Source organism: Gymnogyps californianus, chromosome 3 (genome assembly GCF_018139145.2).
Source record: "Gymnogyps californianus isolate 813 chromosome 3, ASM1813914v2, whole genome shotgun sequence".
Lineage (NCBI taxonomy): Eukaryota > Metazoa > Chordata > Aves > Accipitriformes > Cathartidae > Gymnogyps > Gymnogyps californianus.
In genome coordinates this window covers 59,926,672-59,945,460 of record NC_059473.1, presented here as the reverse complement: position 1 = coordinate 59,945,460, position 18,789 = coordinate 59,926,672, and the positions used below count along the sequence as shown (strand labels likewise).

The 18,789-nt window shown below is 42.4% G+C and overlaps 1 protein-coding gene across 2 annotated transcripts in view; it reads right to left on the bottom strand.

Moving 5' to 3' along the window:
* Positions 1-3,292: 3,292 nt before the first annotated feature.
* SYNJ2 (synaptojanin 2) overlaps positions 3,293-18,789 on the bottom strand; it is a 70,517-nt gene continuing 55,020 nt past the window's right edge. Inside the window, exons 18-27 of one of the 2 annotated variants that reach the window (XM_050894399.1) lie at positions 18,283-18,400; positions 15,961-16,179; positions 14,688-14,766; positions 13,257-13,425; positions 12,876-13,028; positions 10,073-10,207; positions 8,722-8,834; positions 7,897-8,005; positions 6,345-6,547; positions 3,293-4,459 (exon numbers count right to left, since the gene is read on the bottom strand). In XM_050894399.1, the coding sequence (XP_050750356.1) occupies positions 3,659-4,459; positions 6,345-6,547; positions 7,897-8,005; positions 8,722-8,834; positions 10,073-10,207; positions 12,876-13,028; positions 13,257-13,425; positions 14,688-14,766; positions 15,961-16,179; positions 18,283-18,400 (2,099 nt within the window). In that variant the 3' untranslated portion in view covers positions 3,293-3,658. The remainder of the gene's footprint in view (positions 4,460-6,344; positions 6,548-7,896; positions 8,006-8,721; positions 8,835-10,072; positions 10,208-12,875; positions 13,029-13,256; positions 13,426-14,687; positions 14,767-15,960; positions 16,180-18,282; positions 18,401-18,789) is intronic. The other variant, XM_050894400.1, reaches the window with a different exon arrangement.

Below are 18,789 nucleotides of genomic sequence, written 5' to 3'. Positions count from 1 at the left end.
TGCTTTTAGATTTTGCAAAAGTGCCTCCTAAACCATGTACAGACATTGCTGTGAGGGCCAGAGGGTCTGTTGCATAGCATTCGTGTCTGCTTCCCATTAGAAACTTAGGCTTTTGTGCTTCCCTGGCGTCACATTCATTCAGAGTAGTGCCTTTATGTAAATTCTTAGGTCTCAAACTATGCCCTTAATCGCACCTAGCTGGGAATCCAGCTGCAGATGTGGCTAGCAGGTACGTGTGAATTGTCTGAGAAGATGGTATTTCGTCTGCATTGTGGCATCCAAGACTAAAATAGAAAGACAGGAAGGGAGGGCTAACAGGAATTTGTCAATCCTCGTGCACTTGTTGTGCAGCACTCTTGTATAACTGTATTGATATTTCTAGTAGCAACAGTCATTAAGTTTTTAATTGCTCTGATTACAGTAGTGCAAACTGGCTTTCACTGTGATTTGTGCTCCATGGTGCCAGGCAGAGCAGCTAGCTAGAAAGGAGAAATTTTCCATCTGGTGAAAATGTCAATTCTGGACAAAAAGGAAAAAGCAAAAATGTTGTTTTGTCAGAGCAGAAATTCTAAACAGTATTTTGGGTTTGGTTCTCTTTCTTTTTGTTTGTGTCAGTGATCACCCACGTAAAAAAGCTAAATTGGGCTGTTGCTATACCAAGGAGAACCACTTACCCACCCCAAACACAAATGCAGCTGAACAACCAGGATGCGTGCAGCAACTTAAAAGTTTCTGTACTACAGGGTCCTGGGCAAGCTCACATGGTGTTAGTCTCTTGGCAAAGTCTCTCACATTAAATAAGCACACAGACGCTTATATACTTGCATCTGGTAAGTCATTCATACCTGGCTTCACAGCCAGTGTCAACAATTTTAAGATTTCAAAGTGCTGGGTTCACAACATGAAAAATGTCATGGAATAGCCGCTCCCTGCCACCCATGATATGGCCCTTGAGACTGATAGCTATCACTGAGAACATTGGTTTCCATTGATAATGTCCCAGTGAGAATGGGCGGCAGAGCTGAGGACAGAGCCATGCTGTGGGTTCCCTAGTTGTGGACGGTGGTGGGTAACGATGGTTCAGGTTACTTGGCCTCTTTTCACATTGTGGTGGGGCCCAGCTTAATCCTGAGTGAGAAGGAAAGAACCACTACCTCCTGCAGTCTGAGTTTTCTGTAGTGGTTTCCCAAACACAGAGCAAGTCTGGCCCTGCTTATCTTCTCCTGACCATTAAAACTAGAACCCAGGTCACAAGCACCTGCCTCTGAAAAAACACTTGGCTGGGGTGTTGGGCACCAGTGTGGAAGGTAATATATTGAGACAGGAGATTCCTCATTCTTTGCTGTAACCTTTTCAGCTGGACTGTCTGTTCCTTTCCCTTGATTTGCTGCGATTGAACAGTATATGCTGTCACTGATAGTATAAACCAGCTAGCTGCAGGGATTCATACTTTAGTGGGCAGCCTGCCACATACATAGACCTAAGATGTAACGCTAGAGGCCAGATACTTCTCTTATTCAAGGAGAGTAATAAAGCAGATTTTATTTGACTTGTATAAATCCACTTTAATTGGCTTTCCTGCTAACACTTTCATTAACATGTAAATTAGCTGTCCTAGAGCTGTTAATTATCTTTGCAGAAAATGTTGGATATGGTCATATAACGTACTCTTTCTTTTTTACTGCTCTTAATGTTTTGTACTGAAATGTGCCTATAAATATTCACTGTGGGTTTTTTTTTTTTTTTTTAAGAGGAGGATGAAGAGGCTAAGGCTCTGTGTCATCTTGTAGGGAAACAACTATCTTGTTTCAGCATTATTCACCAACCTGCTGCCGTGTTAAACTGACACTCACGTAAGAAGCTTAGCACTGGTTTTCATTGGTTTGGTCTTTGAAGGTTTTGGGGACTTTTTTAAAGTGTCTGGCAAACGAGGGAGCAGAGGAGGGATGGCAGGTGCTCAGACAAAGGCAGCATCCTCTCTTTCTTACAGGATGTCTTGTGTTCAAAATTTGGCAGTGGCAGTGAAACAGGTAGGCGTTACAAGTAAGAAAATGGCTGAATTCCTAGTTTCCAAGAAGCTGAGAACAAGCCAATTAATTTTCCTATGGGGGGGGGGGAAACCCTCTGAACTCTTTTAATACATCTTTTCTGAAAAAAAAATCTGAAAACGAGGGTTTTTTCAGCTTCACCAACTGCTTAAATATGCTCTTCTTCCTTTAATAATAAAAGATTTTGATGCTTCTCTTAACAAGTTACCATGACAAGTTGCAATCTGTTTATCATTTTTAACTGCCTGCTTTGAACAAATGGCATCTATAGCGTACAGTTTTACTGTGCAGGCAAGGCAAAAGCCTGCGCAGCCAGAGCAGATAACAGACACGTTTAGCACCATGGATCATCCTTGCCAAAATCTTGCGCTTCTGAGAAGCATGACTGCTGGCTTGCTAATAAACAGGAGATGACTTCATTATGAACATCAAGTCTGCTTTGAGCTGAGCAGCAACACTTCATGAGTGAGCCCATGGTGGTAAGTAAGTGACCTATAGACTCACCTGAAACTCTTCTCCTATAGGCTCTGGTGGAATACTGGGTAAATGTAAGGGAGAAGCAAAGCAGGCACACGGAAGTACTTGCCTGGAGTTTCTACAGTGGTTAACAGGGGCGTGCTTCCCCTAGCTAGGCTGTCATAGTCTGAACCATTGAACAGGATCATCTTTTAAAGCTTTTGTTTGCAAGAACCTGCATAGAACAGATTATGGTAGTTGCCTGCCTGTTAGTCTTACTCTGTGTGTTGCATTCACATACGTATGCTCCCTGTATGGACGCAGGGTGCACCTGAGCAACAGCTTTATTTACAGCAGTGCACATGCTTCTTAGATTTGTCCTCAGTCTTAGATGCAGTTGCTCATGTCTAGTTCCATTTCTTAGCCTTCCCAGCTCGTGTTCAGTGTTCCTATTGTTTCTCAGGGCTGCCGGGCCCCCTGCTGCAGCGTGGCTTTGCCACAGCTGCGGAGGTGAAGGGGAAGCACGCGGCAGCTCCTTCCCTGGTACAAAATAAACAGACTGCGTAGCTGATGATCAGCAGAAATGCACAGCGAGAGCGGTAGCTCTACACGCTTCCACCCCCCTACCAGCCCACCCCTTTGGTGTCTGAGCTGAGCTTTACTGTGAGTGGGCAATGTTTAGCAGAACAATACCAGTGTTACTGCTGTAGTTATACTGGTATATATTCCCCTTTTGGATGTTTGTTCCAGAATAACTGTAGCAGTCTAACTATTCAAGATAAGGGTGCTTTATTTCCAGTGACAGAAATGGATTAATACATAAATTTCACAGGAAAATGTTTTTTTAATGATGTTCCATACATCATTACATGTTCTTAGATATGATTTGTACCTGAAATGAAATAAAACATCTTAAGATGGATTAATAAAAAGAAATAACTTAAAGAACCTTTCAAACAAGCTGTAGATAATGTTAGGTTGTATATACTCTATACACTTCCCTCCAGGGGCAGTATCTTTATCTTTAAACACGAAAATGAAATGTAGCATGGACAGATGATCTATTTCCTTAAATAAAAATCCTTGTGCAAAAGATTTATTTTTATTTTGCATCATAATTATGATTGCTATAGGAACATTAAGGGGACAAAATTTTACAATTCTAAATCAGTATTTGTCTTCATCAAGGTATTTTTATTTTGTTCTAAGACAAGCAGTTTGTTGAACCCTTCTGACAGTGCACTACTGTCTTCATCATCACTAAATGTAACCCAGTGACTGAAATCTTTCAAGCTGGGGCGTTTTAAATTTTCTGGAGTGTGTGCTGGAGAAGTAGCTGATGCTGCCTGTGTGGAAAGAGGGCAGGAAGAATCCATGTCCAGGTCCAAAAGATTGGTGTTCTCTGGAAGGGAGCTGGTATCTGAGAGCTGTGGATGCTGGCCGCCTGGTACAGGAGGGCCCTGAAGGTTAGCCATCAATTCTGCGGCATTTGGTGCTGACTGCTTAGTTGTGGTGTTTTCTGGGTTGGCAGAGGATGTAGGAGCTGAGAGAGCAGACTGTGCAGGGACGTGAGCGTCCTGAGTCTGGGGGCAGAACCCAGGATTGGTGTTGCTGGAGTTGAACATTAACCCACTAAAAAGTGGGTTGTCGCTGCTCTGGAGAACTTGCAGATGAAGAGCTGCAGGAGCTGACTTCTTTCTTCGTGGTGGCACCTTTGGGGCAAAGGAAGCGTTCGGGGGAGGCAGTGCGATGGCCTCGGCCACGCTTGCTGAGGGAAGCTGCCTTTCACTGCTCCCCCTGCTCTCCTGAGACTTCCCAGCTTGCGGTGTTCTGGGTTTAGGGACTGGAGTAATCCTGGTTGGACTAAGAATAGCTCCAGCTTCTAGACAGGGCTCTGGCAAGCCAAAAGGAGACTGTACTGTCTGATGGTCAAATTGCTCTTCTGTAGACATAGCCTAAGGGGGAAAAGGAACAAGAAATTTGAGAACAAAAAGGGGACCTTAAACTCTGAGTCACTACTAGTGCAACTCTCACTGATGGCGTTACTGAGAAAAGCTGACAGTGCTTAAGAAAAAAAAAAAGCAGTACAAAGAGGAGACTTGACAGCACAGTTTTACACTGTACCTGCTTGGTTCTGTTCTCATGCATCGTGCCTTGGACCCGTGTTCATTTACAGAGTACTATTTGAGGACAAGGATCCTACAGCCTGTTTGCTCCCTGTATGAGAAATACATCTCTTTCTGACCATCTCTCTTTCATGTTAGGATTTTGCTCTGGGCCAAATTAACACAGTTCTGAAGAGTTAGTTATTTGTTACATCTCTCTGCTGACTAATATTATTTAAGCAAGAATGCCTAGGGAGGGCTAAATTAATGGGGCCATTAGCGCATGCCTTTGGGTACATTCTGATACATAAGGCTGAAGGACAATTAGCTTAAGCTAACCCAAGAAATGCATTAATGGCTCTGTCATGTCTCACTGATGCTAGGAACTGAAGCTAAAAGTAAACTCTTAAAGTACAATATCTAGCATATATTCACCATTTAAAGATAGATAAATAACTGGAGCCCAGCTCAGGCCAAGAAGGCAGGGGCTGCTTCAGATTTTTCACACAGTGTGACTTAATGAAAGCACTGTAATTCTTTATTACTCTCCCATAGTATTAAACAATAATATACAGGCTTTTTAATGCAGTCAAAATATCCAGTCAGTATTTCATGATGGACATATCCCCTGCCACTTCTGTCTATATGCTGTTGTTAGGTTGCCTGCATTTGATTGTATGCTTTTTTAAGGATAGAGGTGGATTGGGTAGAGGTTTTCAAGTACACAACTCCCATCTGAATTCACTCGGAGGAAGGAGTGGATAGAGTCAAAAAGAAGTGAAACAGATATATTCCTGCAGGAGCTTTCATATAACTAACACCAAAACAGCAGTCCCTCTCAGCACCTTTCAGGAGCGTCCTGGGAATGGCGACAACATAAACAAACAGACCATTCCTTGTTATTGAATGTTTAAGGAAAGGGCACACACTGTGTTGTCTGGTTGTTTTTCCTTTTGTGAATCTCCTAAGTAGAGACTACACAAAGTCCGTGAGAGAGAAGGGGTGAATGCCTTTACAAAAGAAGGTAAGGCAGGAGTCCTAACAACTTAGAACAGAGCTTCCTAGCAGAGGTTCTGTCCAAGGAAGAACATAAAAGGTTATATTTGTCTCTCTCTTGTACTTAAATTGCTTTCACCATTAAATACTCATTTTAGCAGCTCTAGAGGTGAAGAACTGTTACCTCCATTGTAGAGACCTGACAGAGAGAGAGATTAAAACCCCAATACCTACAGGTTTGTATTTTTAAGAACCTGAACTCTTGAGTAGAATCCAGAATCCAAAGTGCAAGGCTGAATCCCATTATAAGGTGTGTGAGAAAAGTTAGATGTTTCTGAACAGGACACAGAACAGCATACTGATCAAGAAGCTGCCTCAAATCAATACAGAGCAGACGAGTCACGATGTGGTCAAAAGTAAACACTGTGATAAAGAAGGGCTGAGTCTTAAAACCTGGCAAGGTTTAGACAAACCAGAAGAAAAGTAACAAAATCTAAGAGAATGGACTGACAAATAGAAAAGCTGAATATGGCTAAGGAACTCAAGGTTCTTTTTCCTTTCTGATCTCCTAGGACATTTTTATGCCTTGGTGAGTACAATACACAATATCATTTTAGTGCTTGCTGGCTAAGAAATTTAAATGACAGGACTTCATACAAGTTGTTTAACAGTCCACGCCTCTTGCCATCATTCACACTGTGTGATGGAGGCTGGATGCATTTTGCTGCAACTATCTTACATTTTCCGCCTTGACTCCAGTCCTTTGCAGAGGTACTGGCTTCTTCGTAGTTGGAACTTTGGGTGGTGGGCGATGGGGCACAAGCACTGGTCCTGCCTGCGACCCTTGAAACGATGCTGACTTTGTGATGCTGGGAAGAGGCTCGGGTTTGGTGAACGTTTGGTTTCTAGTTGGAGCAGGCTTTACTGCATCTTCCTGTAGCCCTGAAAAGCAAAAACAATTAGCGTCTTGGCTTGATCAGAATGTAGCTTCAAGATAATTTCTTTCACAATCATGTTTCCCAAAATGTGCATGCCTAAAGGGAGTGTGCTCAGGCCAGGAAGGTAGGTTTTAGAAATAAACACAGACCTTTGCAATCCTGTCACATTTGTAAGAGGCAGTTAGGGAAAAACTCCCCTGTCTGAAATAATTTCATGCCAGAACACCAGTGCTGTGCCGCCATTTGGCCAAGTGGATAAAACACTGGCTGGGTGTGCAGGAGTACTGGACTCGAGTCCTGAGTCTCCTTTTGCCCTGGTTGCCTTATCTGGGTGATCAAGATGATGATACGGAGCACGTCTTGTAATTTGGGAAGAACTGTAAATGCCAACTGGTGGTACAGCACAAGGGACTGAAAGTGATGCTGAGCGGACTAGTTCCCTTACCAACACTGAGTGGAATGCTTAATGTGAATTTCAAAATTAACGGAGAGTAAATCTGCTTTAAAAAAAATGTACAGCACTCTCTAAGGAACAAACATCAAGATACCTGTATGATATTTCTCATCAAATTGGAATATTCCCAACTGCATTTGCTCTATTTACAAATGAAAAGGGATGTTTTTCTCTGAAACTGAGAGCCTTGCAAACTCAGGTAGCTATCGCAGAGTCATACTGCATTCTTTTTCATTCATGCAGCATCAGCAGAAAGACTACTTGCAACCCTGGAGGATATATTCACACTGCCTAAGTTTCAATACCTAAGCTAGTTTCCTGCTCTAACCTGCCCTTGCAAGAAGCTCTCTTCTCCAGGGATTACATAGAGAGCCTGTAGACAGAGTAGCCCTTTAGCTTAGCTATTCAAGCTAAAGTGGTGCAAGCTTCTGTCTAGGTTACAACTATACTTGCTGTCCAAATGTCAACAGAATCCCGGTTATTTCTCCCATAGCTGTATTTGCTCTCTACTCCTGCCTGGAATAGTGAGCATTTGCTAAATAGAGCAGCAAATATCCTTTATGCAACTCTGAGCTAACACAGGCACCATCAGTTTAGGAAGATCCCATCTTTCTCTTTTTATTTTTCAGACTAAATCTGGACATAAATAACCCAAGGTGCTCCTAGTAACGGATTCTACAACAAAATACACAACTTGAGTCATCTTGAAAAAAAAGGTTAACATTATCAAAACTGACAGAGAACACTAAGTACAATCTTGCAAGAATGTGTATGTCAGTGTTCAGGTGAGCTTCTGAATAGAAATACGTGCATCTGGGCTATGATGGGAAGGACGAACACACCTAGTTTTCTTTACTTAAAGATTTTTAGAAGTCAGTTAGTTAGAAAGCTGTGCTCACCTCCTTTAGCTTCCATAAGACATCTGATAGCTTCTTCTGCTTCCTCAGCTGTGGTGGTTTTGATCTGCTTGACATTGTAAGGTTTACTTATTCCAGTCCGGACTTTAGGCTTTAAAAAAAATAGGAGAATAAGTCATCTTGAGAAAACTGTTTTTTCTTATACACCTGTAATCTTACAGCTAAGCTCACACACCTGTAAAGTTCTGGTTTTGCCAGTGGCTATTCAGCAATCTATAAATACTATAGAAATGGTGGGGAGTCTTTTGGCAGATATTACATCTTTGTTACCAGCTGACAGACAGGCTGATGCCTTACTGCCACAGCTAGACCCTTAGCCGTCCCTTGTTCAATACATTAGGGTTCTCATCCAACAAAAGAGGAGTCCGGAGGTGTTTCCACATTCCAGTCTTGGTCTACTCAGAGGGCTAGCAGCCGTGCTGGCAATGGTCAAGGCTTTTCCTGTATGCTGGGCACTATTATCATGGTGTTGAAATCACACATTATCATGGTGTTGAAAATTCAAGTTAGCATCTGTCAGAAAGCAGCATGTGGAATAAATCAACGGTGCCCTGGTCTTGCACCATCCTCTCTCTCCCTCTTTGGCCTTTCTAATTCCTGGCAATTTAATAACATTTTTCTGGTGTCTAGCAGGTCCTACAGTCTAGTGTGACAGTACAAGAAGTTCCTAGTAGCATTTCCAGCTCAGGCATGTGATGGACTTCCTTCCTTGTATGACAAGTGCATCATGTGCGTGATGCTCAGTGTCTATGTAGATGGGGGAGATCAGGACAACGCTAAGTGGCCACACTGAGTGGCAGGACTCACTGGCTGCTGAGGGGCTCCGGGTAGCAGCTTTGCCGTTGCCAGGATGGAGCCGGTGGAGTGGCTTCCTGGAGAGAGGGACCCATCTGAGGGGGACTTTTTGCCTGATGTCCCAGCTGAAAGAGGAATAAAAATGGCTTTTTACATTCAGTAATGTACCAATGTCGTGGTACAACATTTTATGTGCAATGGAGCAAACCCAATGTGCTTTGAATTTGTTTGTGATAAATAAAAGACACTGTCACCCTCCTTGCTCCTCCAGGGGCAGACATATTAGGCAAGACCTTCCTGTAGGACAACGGGGACCCTGAGTCCCTCTGCTTGAGTGCCAAGAGCAAGACACTTTAATCTAGGAGTGATAGGCTGAACTGTTACTAGTCTAATCTAAGGTGAAAAAAAAATCTCAACACAGAGTAAAATGTTGAAGTCTTGAACTGTATCAGGAAGCAGTTTCCTAGTTAGTCTTCCTTTCATCTAATTAATTTAATAACCTCAGCTGAGCATTAACATTGCATTCCAGGCACAGAAATACAGATACCAGTGTTGTCACTTCTGTGCAACAGACTCAGAAATGAATGGGAGTAATCCCGAAGATCTCATCCTCCAGCAGTGAGTCTGACAGAACCTTTAATTTAAGACTGGGAAATATACACAGAAGAGAGACTTTTGGGCTGCAAGAAAAATGTGATGTATAGCTTGTGTCATACAGAAGGCAAAGATGATTATGCTGATCTAACAATCAGCATTCATCCAGAAGTAGCCATAAAAACAGGAGCAGCATAGCACTGATGGCATCTCAGGTGGGTAGAGCTTAGGTAAAGAGCATCACTTCCCCTTTGTGCCTCACTAAAAATCATAAGCCACTTTGCATCTCTTTCATAAGCACAAAAGCAAGCAAGAATTGCTTGCAAAGCAGGAAAGGACAAAAACTGTCCAGAAAAAGTATTTTCTCAAAGTTTTTTAAAAGGAAGGTTACAATTAAGTCAGAAAAAAACAAACTGTAAGAAAACACTCAGTGACTTTGGAAGTCAGCAGGCATAAATACTGATATTTATTTTTACTGCCACAAAGTGGCTGGTCAACTCGCTAACCTGAGTGATGAGTTAGTATGAAACATATGGGCCATTCCATCCTCACTAAAGGCATTTTTTTGTGGAGTATCTGTCATCCTAAAGACAAACCTCTCCCATTGCTAACTGCAGCCATAGTCAGGCTGAAACAGACTGGGAAGCCAGCACAAGTACCTCAACAGCCTGACATTTCAGAACAAGGGATTACTTTCTGTGTCACCCAGAAATGGCAGGCAAAACTGTTCAGCTGGGGCCAACACAACATTAAAGAAACTTAAACTCACCAGGAGGGGGAGGCCTCTGTGGCGGCTGAAGTGGCCGAGGCCTGGTAGGAATGGACAGAGACCTGCTTGGAGTCCGGCGGTGGCATTCCCCGCTTGCCTCCAGCTCTTGCTTCAAATTGGCCAGGTCTGTATCATCTAGGGAAATTTTAGAAAGGATCTGTATTAGATACCCGCTGGGTGAGATGCACCAAATCCGGGTGGTCAGGCGAGAGGCGATTATGAATGGCAAGCCTCAACCAGATATCTCAGCAACACGACATGGCTCCTTTCATATTGTTTTGCTCTCCCCAAATGTCTCCCTGCTCCCACTCCAGGAAACATCTACCCTTTTGTCAAACACTTCTCTCTCTCCTTTTCCAGTATTTATTAACTGTTTGTGATGACACAAAAAGACTGCCTGCATCTGATTTCAGGGTTACTAGTCACCTTGTTAGATTCTGAGCTTTTCACAGCCAGACTTGGCACTTGGCGGCAACCTGCTCTCATTCAAACTGTGTCATGGCAGCCATGAGGAGGCTAGTCATGGTCAATCCCTTGCTCTTCCTTCCTAACACAGGAATTCCCTCCGAGGATTAGAAAACCTTCCTTGCTCAGGAGAACTGTTTTTATACCAGAGAAAAATCTGAATGGTTCACTCATCACATCTCTGCTTTCCAGCAACATCTCCTAACAGGTACACCTGCCTCAATCTGCTAGCCCTTGGCTGCACCTTACATGACCAGGCTATTACACAGTCGTTAATCCTGTCTAAGCCTCTCTGACAGCTGGAGAGGTGAGAAGTAGGGATTGCTTTAGTCTCCCTGTCTGCTGAAGTGAGGGCTTTCACTTCAGTTCTCTCACCCCGCCATGGCTGCCAAGCCATACAGCTCTGTTCTACTTTAGGGCTCCAAAATCTACTGGGTTTAGTTTTGTCCCTGTGGTTTGGAGAGGATGGGGAAGGAATTGTGTAGCAGCAGTCTCTCATACTTCAGGCATTTTTACACAAGTTCCTGTTTTTCAGAAAGCTGTGGTCTGCGGGGAATACTGAGCTGCCTCACAGTTTCCTACTCCCACTCAGCAGCGGATGGCAGCCACATAGACAGAGCCTGTGATCTGCCCAACCTGCCCTCCCCCTTCTCTCTGCATTTTCAATACTTCTAAGCTGCAGATACGGGCTCATCGGTAGGATCCAAGGAGTCATGTAGGTGCCTAAATGCACAGCTTAAAATTCTGGCAGTAACACTGAACACAAGACAAAAACCAGCCACCACCAGTCTATACCTTCCCCTAAAAGGCTGCTGGTTTTAGGCAACGGCTCCCAGGGACATCAGTTTTGTGAGGCTATGCCCTTCTCTGACCTCAGAAACACACATACACACTGTTCTGCCCGTCACTGGTTTCCATCTGTGTCTAACACCAGCTACACAATCATCATACCTTCTATTAGGAGTTACTCAGGCAGAATTGGAAGCTTATGGAGGCATCTGAAATTGCAGAGACTTTCAAGATGGATTGAATATACCATACTTTGAGTTGTGTGAGATCATGACCCCACCTTGACCTCCTTCAAACTATACTTTATAATCTCCATTTACCTTGTGATATTTTTTGTGGAGAAGAGTTAGTGTGGGTGAAAAGAATCACTGCAATTCTCTGTAGCTTAATGAATCATCACACAGTAGGCCAGAGGTGCTTGGAGGGCAAGGCATCCTATAATACAAAGGGATTGGCTTCACAGTATTTAATAATGACAGATTACTCCTTGGCTCAGGGCTAGGTTTCTGGGTCTGGCCACACTGCACCCAGCCTATGACGCAAGGTGGGCAAGAAAGCTGTATATCACTCTGATTGTTTGGAAAACCTGTCTGTGTAAACTTACGAATTTAATTTAATCTTTTTCAACTCTACTTTTGACTGAACCTTTGAAGGTATTAAAGTTTTCACTTTTATGTCAGAAGACAAAGCACTTCGGAGAGAGTGCAGAAAGACAGCTCCTGAATCACTTGCTGTCATGATGAAGTGTTTAATACGTGACCCAGCCTGTCAATGCTTGGTCACTGCAGCATGTCCTGATCACATCCCAATATAAGACCACCACTGGCTTGGCTAGTTCTTGCTGCAGTTTTTATCTGTATTCTCTTCACAGCTTTATCTTCTCTTTACCAAGTCATTTCACAATAATGTGCAAACAAGCCAGGTGACCAGGAAAAAAGGTAACACATTTAAGAAGCACTAAAAGAATGAATATACCTGTTGTGTGAACCTCAGCTTCTTCAGAAATAAATAAAATAGGAACAAAGGAGAAACTTTCGGCTTCTTTGAAGTAAGTGATTTGAACACAACAACCTCCTGGACTGTCCAGCTTAGACCTGACTGCACTGCCACAGCTATTGCTCAAAGGACAGGGCCAAGCTCATGACTGAATCAACACGATTCCTTTGGTTTGATTTTGCTCTGGCCCTCACCAATAAGAAAATAACGGACAATTTTTTGTTGTATGCTCTGGTGCCGAACAACATCAAATGGATAAAAAGACTTAATTTCTCCTGACTATAAAAGGAAACCAGCATTTCTCAGCACTCCTGCCTTGCCCTGGGCTAGAGAGAAGGAGGATCTAAGCTTGATTATTTGTACCACTGTTACGCCTGAGGGCCTCAGTTACAGTCACTAACTCAAGGGGGGCTGAGCACGAACATGTACCAAAAAGATGATCCTTATCTTTGGAGGACCTACAATGAAAATATAAATGAACAGGGAAATAGAGACAAAAGGAGAATGAACAACAAACCTTCAGGTCTTACTTTAAGGAATGCAGATAATTTACCTTTATACAGCCGTGGGTTTTGTCCAGATTTGTTTGAATGACCTATGGATGTGAAATGTCCACAGCCCTCAGGCATATCTTCTGCTGTGTCTGCTACTAGGTGTTGACACAAAGCATCATCTAAATAATCATCTTCATCCTCCACTATATCACCTGAATTAAAATATTAGATAACAAAGATGTAGTGAGCAAATGCATTCTCTGTCTCTCTCTACTACCAATGAATTTAATATATGTGTTGGGCAAGTTACAATTCTCTTTTTAAGAAGTGTGGCTTCATTACAAATTAAGATACCACTGACACTCATACTGTACCTTCTCTGTGCAACCAAAGTCAGTGAAGCAATTTCTCACAGCTTAGCTTAGAAACCTGCTGCTCACCTTCTGAGTCATAGTCCAAACTGGAGAAGTCAAAATTTTCTTCCAGAAGACAGGAGTTTGCCGTGGGGGACATGGGGGCAATGCTGTCCCGTTTTCGAGCAATTTCCTCCTGAAGGCCCTTTAGCCAGTCCTTGGTCTTGGGCCGGATCTTCACTGTTCTGCCTCTGACCTAACACAAAGAAAGAATTGTTTCCCCTTTGCCAAGCAACTTCACAAAATGAGAACACCTGAACAGAATAAGCAAGTGCTGCCAGTCTATTGTACCACTGCTTCAGAAACTGATACAACTAGAGCGTCATTTCAGAAGCTAAATGAAAAGGAAGCGCTCTTCCTATCCCCATAACCAAGTTTTCAGACTGTAACAATATTCTTGAAAGAAAATTAGCTTCACAGCTCGAAAGTACTGCTGCTGCATTTGGGAAATACTTGAGAAATAGGTGAAACATCAAATATCATCAAAACAATACTGTGATAGTAATAATAGTGTGGGAGGGTTCCCGTTTTGAGTCAGTAGCTTTAAAACACACAAGAATTTGCTACCTGATGCCATCTGTAAGGAGACTGTCTGCTCAGAAAATCCCAAATATGATAGTTGATGTATATGGTAAGTATATTATTAAACAGATTAAGACCACAGCTGCTTATATGTGTTGCTCCATGACATTTGGGGTAAGATGTATCCAAGGCAGCAGCTTCGGCAGCAAAATTACTTTGGAAAGTTCTTCAATCAGGTTCCCAGCACCTTCACACATTGTGCACATACAATTGTGTTTGGGTCTGTGCTATAAATTACATCAATGAAATGAGCCAAATTAATAGATAAAACTCCAAATAGGAAAGAAGAATGAGGGTTAAATCCATTACTTCAATGTTAAGTTTACAGTGCAGCCCCACAAACGCTTTTGTCAGCATAAATGAGGGGGTTGATGAATTGTAGAGTATGTGCGTGGGAAGAAAGAGCAGGGGATGGGAAGGTAAACGCCTACAGCTAATGCTGAGTTTGCCATGGAGGCCAATGAATCATGTTGTTCCAGCTTGTTAGAAGGGGTTTATTTGATACACTTAAGAGAAACAAAAAATATCCAAACCACAATCGTGAGGATGCTTTGGCAACAGTATAAAATCACACATAATCTCAGAACTGCTTCAAGTGCCAGAACAATGACCGAGTCCATCTATTCTGCAGAGGTATCAGAGGCCAGATATTAAGTATTGCTTAGGAGCTCCAAGAAAAGTCACCTCCTGCCCTCCTGAAACTGAAATACTGCATTAAAAGCCTCAGCAGCTGTGAAAGCTAAGGACTTTGTGAGCACTAAGTTTCTTTAAAATAATGCTACTTGATTTAGCTAGAAACGCAACAATCTCATTCTAAGCAACCACTTTTGAAAAAATTGTTATGAAATTATTATTATAGGTTTGAGAGAGTCTTACTTTGACACCATCTATATCCATAACACGAAGAGCTGACTTGCTCTCTGCAAATGTCACCAGCATTTGACCTCCACTGATCCTAGTAAAAAAAGGCAGAGGAGAGAAAACAGTGCATTTTACCTCACCATTGAATGAAAAGCCTTAAAGGCACGCATGATAGTTTTGTACAGCTATGTATTTGATTTTAGTTGTATTTTCCTCACAACTCTATTTTTGGGGGAGGAGCAAGTGATCTATGAATCCCAGTTGGGCTCTTCCTCTCCCCCATCCTCCTCTGTGTGACCCCAGCACCCTGCCCTTTACGGGGTCACTCCTGAAGCAGCAGTACAAAAATCTCTGCAGCTGTTGACACGATACCTAGTCTGATATCCACACTCCCTCTGTACTAACTTCCATGGCTCTGCATGTCTCTCAGCTCAGAGGACATGTGATGTTCCCAAAGACTAGTATAGCATCAAGCTCTAAAGCAATTAAAACCAAAACAAAACCACCAAAGCATGTTCTTTTCTTGCTTCTTTTCTTCACAAGCAAAGTGGTGCTGCTGTTCCTGCAGGGCTGCTTTGAACCCTCAACTTATATTTGGTACTTCATAAAACCATACAACAAAGGGTCATCAGTCTTCTCCATTAAGAAATGGGTCAAATACAACATAAACAAGTTTCTGGTCTTGTTTCCCAAGTTAACTGTCAGGTCTTTTGCCTGTATTTCTCAAAACAGAAGTCTCATAGCTATGCTGGAGCCCTGCACAGAATCAATGAGAATGAAATTAAACTGCTCTGCCAGAAGGTATCACACTCTCCCTCTCAAACTGCGAGAAACCATACTATTAAAAAATAAGCAAAATGACCCCCAAAAGAAAGGACAGCCAGCCAGGAAATCGTAGTAAGTGTGAGAGAGTGCTGTAAGAGACCAGACCTCCTCGGAAGAAGTGAAGCAGGGCCCCAAGGACCCACCAGCAGAAGCAATGCATGGAAATGAGGCTTGAATCTAAAGGTGGTGATTCACATCAAAGCTTCTGCTTTATGGTGCTGTACTGAATAAAATTCTTCTCCACTCAGCCAAGAGAGCTGTTGAGACTATTTCTTTAACAGGTTGATGAGAGGTAAAAGATATTCAAAATACTTGTATTCAATTTCTAATGAAGAATTTAACATGCAGTAAAGGAATTCAGCATACTACTTTCTAATACAAAGCTAATTCTGTCAGGACAAAAAGGGAATTTCTAGTCTGTGTTTTTGAATAGATGACATGCCATTTCAGATCCCAAACTTACCTGACCAGAACAATAGTGCCATAATCCTCAAACATTTGCATAAGCTCTGTACGCAGGTCCTCAGGAAATTCATTTTTCTCTTCAGGCATTGGTGATAGCAGATTTACCACTACTGTGGCATCCAGTGGTCCCTGGAAAGATGACACTTCCTGGAAAACACTCTCACGGGCAGCTTGATCAACTTCCTGAACTTCCACTTCTACAATAGCTAACACTGGCCTACGTGAAACAAAGGAGAAATGCTTATTAAAATTAAGATCAACATCACCCAATAAGAAATGCTTATTATAAAATTAAAATCAATGATGTCAAGCAGTAGGACAGGTAAGAACTTAGTTGTGTGAAGGACAAACAATGTCTTGCTTAAACTCTATAGATCTATGATCATTTTTAACTCCACGATGTCAAATCTCATGGCAAATATTTAATTAAGCCTGCTATACCTTAGAAGGAAGTGATTATTATGTATGTTCTACACAGAAAGAGAAGCCGAACAAATTACTTAAGGTCTCACTGCAAAAAAGCACTGTGGCTGCCAACACAACCCAGAAGTTCAGAGTCTGGTGGATTGTTTCATTTTTCCTGCAGTGGAAGATCATGCCTTGAGCACTGTTAATTATATTTACCAGCCCTGCATTAGCTGAATGTAACAGTGAGGACATAAAATAAAGGAATTCAAATAACAATTGTGTGTAGCACTTCTGGCAAACCTGCAGTCTAAAAGTACCAGAATACTTCACTCATTATCAAACAGCTGTCTCCCAAAACATCTATAGAGCGGGAAGGCAATATATTATTTTCTGTTAGACAAGGCCACATAAAGATGTCTTCTTCCAAAAACTAGGGACAAGGTACTCTAAGTATATAATGTGGTTATGTAGCAAACATATGTCAATCCATCACATTATAAGCAGTCAACACTGCAAACTTGCTTCTTCAGCCGTTTCTTACAAACAACCTCTCTGTGTGTTAGAACTAAATAAAATTGAGAAAGCTGCCTAAGAGAGTGAAGCTTGTCTCATCTCAGTGGATGCAATCCACATTCTCAGATTTCCACCTGCACATACACACAAAGCAGTAACTGGGTGGCTGCTCTTCTAACTATATCAAAATTGCTGCCTCCTACTTGCAATAGAGCAGGCTCTGGAATACGCATTACCAGAACATATGAAAGCAACAACAGCAGAGCTAGAAAGCAATAGTAAAGGGAAAAAAAACGTATAGGAAGTGTTAACTATTTCTATAAGCACGGTGAATCATAATGCATTTCCATATGTCACAAAGATATAGCTAAGCCCTTTTTCCATCACAAACCTTGGGAAAGCAAACCTGCTGACTGTAATTAAAAAGCAGTTTTTGCAGTCAAGTTTGCTGAAATAGAAAACCAATGTACAACAGCCATGTTCGCAGATTGCATCCTCAGGGTCCTATATAATGAGCACAGCAGTTCCACTGTGCTTTGTGGAACACAGCCATGTCAAAGCCTTGACACAGAGAAATTGATTGCAAGAGGCATGTTCTTCCATTGCTGGAGGAATACAGAACAGTCCTCGCATGCAAGAGCACCATGAGAAGCACAGAGCCAGCTACTGGGGGTCACTGAGCACTGCTATGAAGAACAGCATTGTAGCATTTCCATAGGGCATGCAGGGGGTGAGACAAAGATTATTCTGAATGCAAGGGAGCTTTCAAGGTGTATTTATTAGAGAATTTGTTTCAGAGAAGTGAAGCAGTGACAAGTTTAACAAAGAAAGGTCATTCATATCCCTAAAGAGAAGTTAGTGATATGGACCAACCCGAGGCACTGGTCTTTGTTTTTTCCTCCTTCTCGCATCACCATTTTTATGGGAAGCCCAGAAGCCCAACACTTCACTACTCTGAAGAGGTCACACCTGGCCCTATGTACATGGCTTACACCTCTTCAGGCCACACAGTCCCAACCTCCTCCTCTCCCACAGCAAGCTGAGTGGGAGTCCATCAGAGCAGCTTGTTTTGGTATCGGAGCTTTACAAAACCAAGCAACAGAAAGCCCTTGTTTTTTATACCTGTTGCTGCAACTTATCCAACCCTTGCTGAGATCACAGTGTAGCAGAAATCAATACAGGACCTTAGATACTTGCCACCCTGGTATAAAACCCACCATGAGGGGAAAAAAACCACCAAACAGATACTGAACACAGAATAAGGGTGTAATTCCTGTTACAGTCAGACTCGGTCCCTCTGAATTCTCGGTCCCTCTGAATACACCCTCTGAAGGTGTAATTCAGTATGACACATTCTAACCTAGCAGCCCTTTCTCTGATTATTTGCTTGGGACTTTACCTGTGGTCAGATGCTTGCAGCTCCGCTCTCCCATAGTACATCAAGGCTCCAGGGGTCCAGGTGTGCCTGACTTTAGTTTCAGCATTCAGATCACTGTCTAGAAGATTGATCTCTCCAGCTATGAAGCACAAAACGTGATTTAAAACTCACTCAAAGCTAGTTTTACTAACAGTTAAAAGCTATTTTATTAGGATGCAGTTCACAGACCCTAGTAGTGGGAGGTGGGGTTTTTTTTTGTTCTTGTATACCATTCAAAGAAGAGCTTGTATCCTAAAAGATTTACAAGTTAGGGACTAGGGAAAAGAAAAATACAGAAAGGACAGGGAGTGCAACAGACTGATCACTAGAACAAGACTGAGCACTAGAATAAGACACCTGCAAAATGGTTAACCTGAATGTCACCCAATCAATTACCTGTACAATCTGGGTTGACAGTCATATTAGTATTTTTCCTGCTGCCCCATTATTGGGCACACTGCAAAACACTGAAACAGACACTGTACTTGC